We start from the raw sequence: 9,281 nt of genomic DNA on the forward strand, positions 1-9,281 counted from the left end.
ACAGCGATGCGTCTTCGGCTCGTGTTCCCGTGATTATAGTCATCGCTAGGTGGTCAACGAATCTAAATGTATTTTTTCTATCACTTCTGATGAATAGTTTGCAAGTTTTTCCTGCAAAAAAATAAAAAGTTGCACCTTCACTGGGCAGTGAGGTTATGAAGAAGTACATCCAGATGAGCTAGTTGCACCTTCACTAAGGCAGGACGTGGCCAGTGAGGTGAACCAGATTCTCCAGGGACCAGGGGAGGGTCAGTGAGTGACAGAGTATCCACACTGACATTCTCTTTTCCTGCCACAGATAGGCCTCTGCCATGCATTCTCCCGCGCATGCACGAAATTCCACTACCTGATGCTTTTCTGATGCTCCTAAACTAACCGTGATCAGATTCACCACCCACACCTCACCAACCCGTCAAAGCAGAGCAGAGCAGTCACCCCTCACCAACACACACAAAAGATCAAAACTTTCTCCCCATCTCTCGTTTCGTTCGTGCATATCATATCTGATCTCATCTCTCTTCCCCCGAAACAAGGGGAGCACAAGGCGTCAAGCTAACGGCCCCTCGGCTCCCGCTATCTATCCATCTATAAATGCGACGTCCCGAACCAACCTCCAGGATCCTGATCTCCCACGGAATAGAAAGTTGAGATTTTCCCGGTTAAGAATACGAGCCTACAGCAGGAAGGTGCGCGTGCGTGCCGGTGCGTGATCATGAAGCCGCGTGGGCTTCCGGCGGCGGCGGCCGGTGTGCCGGCGAGGCTCCGCCCGCACCTTCCTCGGGTCACAGCCTTCCTGATTGTCTTCTCCGTCGGATACTCGCTCGGCATCGTCTCGTCGTCCACCCGCCCGTCCACGCCCAAGCCGTCGCAGACGGTCATACGGCCGCACGCCGCGCACCTCACCGCGGCATCCTCGAGCGGCGTCACGGCGTCGTCGAACGGCACGGGCACGGGCGCGGCCTACCCGCGGTCGCCGCCGCACGACCTGTTCCGGTTCGGGGATAAGTGCGGGGAGCCGGTGCCGGCGGTGGACGTGGTGAAGACGCTTCTTGACAAGCTGTTCGACGGCGAGAGCCCGTACGCGAGCTTCCCGCCGGCGCACACGGCCGCGCTGCTGCACCCGGCGGCGGCGCGGCCCCGCGGGTGGGGGTCGACGGGGGCGGTGTTCGCGGACCTCATCGAGGAGGTGCGCCCCGACGTGATCGTGGAGCTGGGCGCTTTCCTGGGCGCCTCGGCGCTGCACATGGCGGCCGTGGCCCGGAACCTGTCGCTGTCCCCGGCCATCCTCTGCGTCGACGACTTCCGCGGCTGGCCGGCCTTCCGCGGCCGCTTCCGCCGCGACGTCCCGCAGCAGCGGCACGGCGACGCGCTGCTGCTGCCGCAGTTCATGGCCAACGTGCTGGCGGCGGGGCCCGAGGCCGCGGCCGCGGTGCTGCCGCTGCCCTTCTCCACGGCGTCCACGCTCGGGGCGCTGTGCCGGTGGGGCGTGTACGCGGACCTCATCGAGGTGGACGCGGGCCACGACTTCCACTCGGCGTGGGCCGACATCAACCTGGCCTGGGCCGTGCTGCGCCCCGGCGGCGTCATGTTCGGCCACGACTACTTCACGGCCGCCGACGACCGCGGCGTCCGGCGCGCCGTGACGCTGTTCGCCAGGGTCAAGGGGCTCACCGTCCGGCCCCACGGCCAGCACTGGATCCTCTCCCCGAAGCCGCGCGGCGACGGCCGGTGACGCGCGCGTGCTCTCCGTCGGTCTCTCCGGTGCGCGTGCTCGTGCTTGTCGCCGTCACCGGCGGGGCCTGCCACGCACTCCCGCGAGGCATCCAGCGGAAACCCACCATACGTGTCCACGTCCCAGAGCAGAGCAGGACGAAAAGCTTACGTACGCGCCTTGTCCCCGGTCTTTGAACTTGCTATCGAGGTGTTCGTTCGTTTGGGCCGCCATTTTTTCTTTTCTCCACCAAACGACATATTCTTCTCACACGACGAGAAATCAACAAACGCGATTGTGCACGCACGTCCATTGTACATCAAAGGTTGATGAAAAGCTGTTGTCATGTTTGGTAACTTATTACTTATCGACCAAGATGAGATAGATTATTTATCTTCTGGTAAAGAAAAAGCAGAAGGGTTCTTCGCGGTACGGAGATGGAGGGATAGACTGCAGATGTTGATGTTGATGGTGATATATAAGTTGTGTACGTAGTGGAGGATGATGTGGTTCGCGCACCATCCGGGGGGAGGAAGCTTTAGCTAGAGCTAGAGCTAGAAGAAGGTGACGGTGCGACCGAAAGCGTTGAGGACGACGTACGTACTGGATGCTTAGCGTGGGAATGGCAACGGTGGGAAAGAGAGAGAGAGAGAGAGAGAGAGAGAGTAGTGGCCAAACTGGTTAGGTGGTTTCGTTAATAAATTTGCTTGTTGGTTCGATCATCATCTTCGAGTGATTTACAAGTCAATCTCTCCTGTGACTGGTCGAGCCCACGGAGTAGTACTCCGCCTGGATTAATCTGCTGGACGGATGCAGGTTCTTTTGGATTTTTCGATCTGGGAGTGCGTGGAGGAGACGCACCACGCGCGCTGAACCTCACGCAACAAAGTCAGGAACCCCGGACTGAAATCCATTTGATAATTTCGTTTTTGCTTGGCTGTTCCGCAGCAGCCGTCGCTACCCGAATATGTCAGTATTACACTGGCGTGCCCGTGATATACGACTCGGTCAATACATACATGTTTACATACGTTGCTGTGTCTTTTGATGTAGCTATTGTTGTTACTGTTCGCCTTCGTAACGAGAGCATAAACATAGCTTTACGGAAGTGGAGTCATGGCTGATTCATGTCTCACAGCTATGCGGTCTCATCAGATTAGAGTGTCCCACCAACGTGTGGGTCTTGTGGGTTACACTCATGGAAGACTTTCTCGGACGTTGACGGGAAACAAGTGGGTATGGCGCGCGGGTGGCGTCACGTATTTTATGTTCACAGTTATGTAAAAAGCTGTCAACCAACGCCGCAAGTGGCCAGCGACACTAACCTGAAGCTTTTACTTCCTCTCTTGTTTTTCACAATAGCTAAATGTTAGTCTACTGACATTTTTTATCTGGGTCGGTCAATTTTGAGAAGGGAGAAGAAAGCGTCGGAGATAAAGAAGGAGACGGTGAGGCCGCCGGCGACGGGAAAGAACAACCCACTATTTATCTTAGGGTGTCAGGTGTAGGTTCGCCGGGGAAGCACCCCCACTATCTATCTTAGGGTCGTGGGTTGGATGTTGCTTCGCTGGAGAACTTTTTGGGTGGTCGCTGGGCTTAGAAGGGATGGTCGGGGTGGCGGCAAGACCGGCAGTGGGAGGGGGATGCGGTCATGGGTGGCAGAAGCACGCGCGAGGCTAGGCCAGTGGTCACGTCGGTTCGAAGAAAGAAGACGAACTGGAGGTTGAAGAGGGATATCCGGCCATTGATTTCGCATCGGACGGCTCAAAAAATGGATTGACCTATTTTTTCACGCAATTGACATATAACCACACACATTTCTTTTACGGAACTAACCACAACCGCGGACACGGATGCGGGAGGACGCCATCCAACGCTGACCGCATACATCCGGCCTTCCCTATTTTTCCTAGTCCGCACGATCAAGTAGCCGCGTGCAAAGGGTACATACGTTCAAATAGCCGCATGAAGCACACGTTCAAATTTTAAAAAGTTCAAATATTACATCCCAACATTGTTGTTCTCTTTCACCGTCCACTGATGCTCAATGAGATCTTCCTTCAGCTGCTCATGAGTTGGTCGATGCCGAATTTGTTGATGCATTTGAATAAACTCCTCAAATGTGGTCGAATTCTAGTCCGAAAGTTGGATAGGATCACCCATGTTCTCACATTCCAGGGCTGCTGTAGCATCATCACCTTCATCCTCGACGATCATGTTGTGCATGATCACACAACATGTGATCACCTCCCACGAGGTCTCCGGATCCCATTGTTTTGCATGTCCACGAACAACTGCTAAACGGGCCTGACGAACTCCAAATGCTCTCTGGGCATCCTTTCTAGCTGCTTCTTGTCTTTGAGCAAAGTGAGCCTTTTTTTCTGGCCAACTGGGTTTGAGATGGTCCTGGCAAAGGTAGCCCATGGAGGATAGATACCGTCAACCAGATAGTAGCTCATGTTGTACTCATCTCCATTGACAGTATAGTGACAAGGAGGAGCTTTTCCTTCAGTCAGCCTCGCAAACAACGACGATCGTTGTAGCACATTGATGTCATTGCGAGACTCGGCATGCCAAAGAAACCGTGCCAAATCCAAAGATCTTGTGATACAACTGCTTCAAGAATGATGGTGAGTTTCTTAACATGACCATGATATTGCCATTGTAAAGCCTTCGGGCAGTTCTTCCATTTTCAATGCATGCAATCAAGAGATCCAAGTAAACCTGGCCACCCTCTTGCTTCTGAGATTGCTAGGAGCCTTTTCGTGTCTGCCACAGTATGTTCTCTCAGGTACTGAGGTCCGAACACCTCAACCACGGTAGTTGCAAACTTGACCATGGCATCTCCGCATGTGCTCTCACACATCCGTAGGTACTCATGCCATGGATCAGCGACCGTGCCATTGCTACCTCTTGAGCACTGCGTTGGATTTCCCCGAAGAGGAGAGGATGATGCAGCAAAGTAGCGTAAGTATTTCCCTCAGTTTTAGAGAACCAAGGTATCAATCCAGTAGGAGACCACGCACAAGTCCCTCGTACCTACACAAAACGATAGCAACTCGCAACCAACGCTTAGGGGTTGTCAATCCCTTCACGGTCACTTACGAGAGTGAGATCTGATAGATAATATTTTTGGTATTTTTGATAGATAGATGCAAAGTAAAAAAGTAAAAGGCAAAGTAAAAAAAGCAAGTAAATAAAGTGATAGAGATTGATATGATGAGAATAGACCCGGGGGCCATAAGTTTCACTAGTGGCTTCTCTCGAGAGCATAAGTATTCTACGGTGGGTGAACAAATTACTGTTGAGCAATTGACAAAATTGAGCATAGTTATGAGTATATCTAGGCAATGATCATGTATATAGGCATCACGTCCAAAACAAGTAGATCGAAACGATTCTGCATCTACTACTATTACTCCACTCATCGACCGCTATCCAGCATGCATCTAGAGTATTAAGTAAAAACAGAGTAACGCCTTAAGCAAGATGACATGATGTAGAGGGATAAATTCATGCAATATGATAAAAAAACCCATCTTGTTATCCTCGATGGCAACAATACAATACGTGCCTTGCAACCCTTTCTGTCACTGGGTAAGGACACCGCAAGATTGAACCCAAAGCTAAGCACTTCTCCCATTGCAAGAACTACCAATCTAGTTGGCCAAACCAAAAAGGATAATTCGAAGAGACATGCAAAGATAACTCAATCATACATAAAAGAATTCAGAGGAGAATCAAATATTTTCCATAGATAATACTGGATCATAAAACCACAATTCATCGGTCTCAACAAACACACCGCAAAAAGAAGATTACATCGAATAGATCTCCACGAGAGAGGGGGAGAACATTGTATTGAGATCCAAAAAGAGAGAATAAGCCATCTAGCTACTAGCTATGGACCCGAAGGTCTGAAGTAAACTACTCACACTTCATCGGAGGGGCTATGGTGATGATGTAGAAGCCCTCCGTGGTGGATGCCCCCTCCGGCAGACCTCCGAAACAGGCCCCAAGATGGGATCTCATGGATATAGAAGGTTGCGGCGGTGGAATTAGGTTTTTGGCTCCTGTTCTGATCGTTCAGGGATACGTAGGTATATATAGGAGGAAGGAGTACGTTGGTGGAGCGTCGAGGGCCCACGAGGTAGGGGGCGCGCCCATGGGGGGGGCGCCCTCCACCCTCGTGACTGCCTCTGGCACTGCTTGGAGTAGGGTCCAAGTCTCCTGGATCATGTTCGGTTGGAAAATCACGATCCCGAAGGTTTCATTCCGTTTGGACTCCGTTTGATATTCTGTTTCTTCGAAATACTGAAAAAGGCAGAAAACAACAATTCTGGGCTGGGCCTCCGGTTAATAGGTTAGTCCCAAAAGTAATATAAAATTGGAAAATAAAGCCCAATATAGTCCAAAACAGTAGATAAAGTAGCATGGAGCAATCAAAATTATAAATACGTTGGAGACGTATCAGCCATATGCAAGCATTCGGAGTGCGGCCATGCACTTCTGGTAACCAGAGAAGCCAATCGTTCCCACGATGTCCTTCTTCAAGATAATGTAGTCATCATAGGACGAGATGCCATTGTACAAACGATTGAAGACAGTCTTGCGCATCCGAAAACGTCAGCAAAAATGGTCAAGGAATAGTGCATCCGGGGCAAAGTAGTCACCATCAATGTCAAATATCGGTGCGGCTTGTTGCGGTAGAACACTCAATGACCCTTGATCAAGCCCTTGAAATTGAGAACATGCTCCTCCGCATGCTCCGCGTCTTCAAGGACCGCCTACATCATCGCCGTCTCATCAGAGTACTCCTCCTTGTCCAGTGAGCAGTTGGACGACTCAACATACTGATCGTATATGTATCCATATCGAAATCCATTGCTACAAAGAAGAAGGGGCAACTGTTTTCAGCTCTGATGATTCATCGAACAGTTGCCGAAAACGATAAAGGATGGTACCTGGCGGGGCGGTCGAAGGACAGGGGTTGAACAGAGACGGGGGAGAAGTGGTGGGGAGCCCTGCTGGATTGCCGGAGGCGTAGATTTCCGGCAGGGGTATGGCGTGGTGGCCGGGGTGGTGGAACGATGGCGACGGCGAGAGAGAAAGAAGGAAGGAGAAAGAATGGGGAGGATGGAGTCACGGGGTCGGGGAAGGGTTTTAGGTGGGCCTGGGGTATCGAATTCGTACATTTGTGTGTTCGTACTCCTGTAAAGCTCTTCCACTTTTGTCTCTGTTTTGTGGAAGAAATCCCGTTTGCACTGCCTCATGGACCGATACAGGACCGCATTGGATGGCTTCGGCAGTCCGAATGGTTGTCAAAGGTTTACGCGTTCGCCTTGGAGATGCCCTTTCAAAGAAGAGTGTACGTATGGCTACGTATGGGTGAGTCTAGTCTATGGTGGTGACTGAACAACTCTTCCTAGTTCTGTTCGAATATATGGAGATCCGTGTGCCCCAAAAATCCACATTGCCGGTCTAGAATCATCGTCAAACTTTCTAGCGCGCAACAAAACATTGACTAGATTAATCTGTTTAAGGAACATAGTCAGATTTGCCGGAAAAGAGAAGGAAGATGACATATGCTAGTAGATCAGATCAGTAAGAGCATCTCCAGTCGTTCGCCCCTGCAGGGGCTCAAATATCACCGCCTGGGGCGAACCGACGCTAAAATCAGCATGGGGTCGATTGGCTTCCCAGCCGCCGCCCCTAGGCGCCGCTTTCGGCCCACTTTTGGCGCAAATTTGCACACTTTTCAGCCCAATTTCTACATAAATTGGCCCGCTATCGGTGCAAATTGGCCCATATTCGCGTGCTTCGGCGCAAATTCAAGAGAAGCTATTTTTATCACATAGTTCATCACAGAAAATCAATAGAAATCAAATAGTTCAATACAAATTATATAGTTCAGCAAATAAAAACTCATATTCGTTCATACGCCAAGCTAGCCGTTGGCCTGGAGCCTCCATAGGTGCTCCATCAGATCTTGTTGTAGTTGTTGATGCACCAGTGGGTCTCCGATCTCTTGACACATTATTGAGGAATGCAGTCCAGGTTGCCGGTAGGTGATCATCAACTTGGGCAAGAGGACACTGCCGGTAATATGGTTCAGTGTCAAACACTGGCTCTTCCCGCTCGCTCTCAATGATCATGTTGTGCAAGATGACACAGCAAGTCATGATCTCCCACATTTGATCTTCCGACCAGGTCTGAGCGGGGTACTGGAAACAGCAAATCGAAATTGGAGCACACCAAATGCCCGCTCGACATCCTTCCTGCAAGCCTCCTGAACCTTCGCAAAGTGGGAGTTCTTGCCTCCTGGCACAGGGTTTAAGATAGTCTTCACAAATGTGGACCATCTCGAATAGATGCCATTTGCTAGGTAGTATCCCTTGTTGTAGTGCCGCCCATTGACCTCGAAGTTCACCGGAGGAGAATGACCTTCAACAAGCTTGGCAAAGACAGGGGAGCACTGCAGTACGTCGATGTCATTGTGAGTTCCTGGCATACCAAAGAAAGAGTGTCAAATCCAAAGGTCCTGTGTGGCCACTGCCTCAAGTACCACAATGCAACCGCCTTTGACGCCTTTGTACATCCCCTGCCAAGTAAATGGACAGTTTTTTCATTTCCAATGCATGCAGTCGATGCTTCCGAGCATCCTGGAAATCTTCTTACTGCATTCTGTGCTGGGATCCGAGCAGTGTCTTCAGCATTGGGTGATCGCAAGTATTGCGGTCCAAACACTGTCCACCACTACACTGCAGAACTTGTAGAAACACTCAATGGTCATGGACTCGGTGGCCATGCGCCCATAGTCGTCGAGTGAATCACCGGGAGCTTTGTATGCAAGCATCCTCATAACTGACGTGCACTTCTGGATTGAGGTGAATCCAAGTGTACCGGTGCAATCCTTCTTGCACTGAAGTAGCTGTCGAACTCCCGGATGGAATTCACAATCCCGAGGAAAAGCTTTCAGCTCATCCGATAATGGCGCCGAAATACTTTGTCGCCGCGTCGGTGAAGTAGTCGGAGTATAGCATGCAATAACCATTCAGTCGATACCGGTTCTTTGCTTTCAGCCACCCCGGTGCTGAGCCACCTTGCCGCGGCTTTGCATTGCTCGCGAGAAGGCCGGCCAGGGCGGTGAGGACCATGAGATGCTCTTCGTCCTAGAAGTTCGCATCGGCTTCCTCCTCCAGCAGCGTCACGAGCGCCTCCTCGTTGTCCGAGTCCATCGCCGAGCAGACAAATCGTCGAACACCTGGCGGGCGTGGTGGGCGTACAGCCGTCGTATCCCACCCTGCATGGCCGGAGCACCGGAAAACTCGCCCACGAAGGTGGTGGAGAGGTCGCCACGGCGAAACCCTCTCTTTTTTCCGGCAGGAAATGGCCTATCTAGCGGTGGTGCCGGGTGGGCGGCGCCTGGATCGGCAAGGCGGCGGGAGGGCGTGCACACGAGGGAGGCAATCTGGACGTGCAAGACGACTTTTCGCCTGACAGTGTGGCCCAAACGTGGTTTTCCCTTTCGTTGGAGCGCCCAAGCGCCCCAGTGCGCTGGGTTCGGTCT

The 9,281-nt window shown here is 51.7% G+C and overlaps 1 protein-coding gene across 1 annotated transcript; it reads left to right on the forward strand.

Moving 5' to 3' along the window:
• Positions 1-471: 471 nt before the first annotated feature.
• LOC119311178 lies at positions 472-2,104 on the forward strand. Its single transcript, XM_037586810.1, has one exon. It carries the CDS (start codon positions 713-715, stop codon positions 1,730-1,732), a length of 1,020 nt encoding a protein of 339 aa, XP_037442707.1. The 5' UTR covers positions 472-712; the 3' UTR covers positions 1,733-2,104.
• Positions 2,105-9,281: the final 7,177 nt, after the last annotated feature.

Source organism: Triticum dicoccoides, chromosome 5B (genome assembly GCF_002162155.2).
Source record: "Triticum dicoccoides isolate Atlit2015 ecotype Zavitan chromosome 5B, WEW_v2.0, whole genome shotgun sequence".
Classification (NCBI taxonomy): Eukaryota; Viridiplantae; Streptophyta; class Magnoliopsida; order Poales; family Poaceae; genus Triticum; species Triticum dicoccoides.

Bases quoted from the DNA above. Each gene is read 5' to 3' on its own strand.
- LOC119311178 (XM_037586810.1), top strand. From the start codon at position 713: ATGAAGCCGCGTGGGCTTCCGGCGGCGGCGGCCGGTGTGCCGGCGAGG.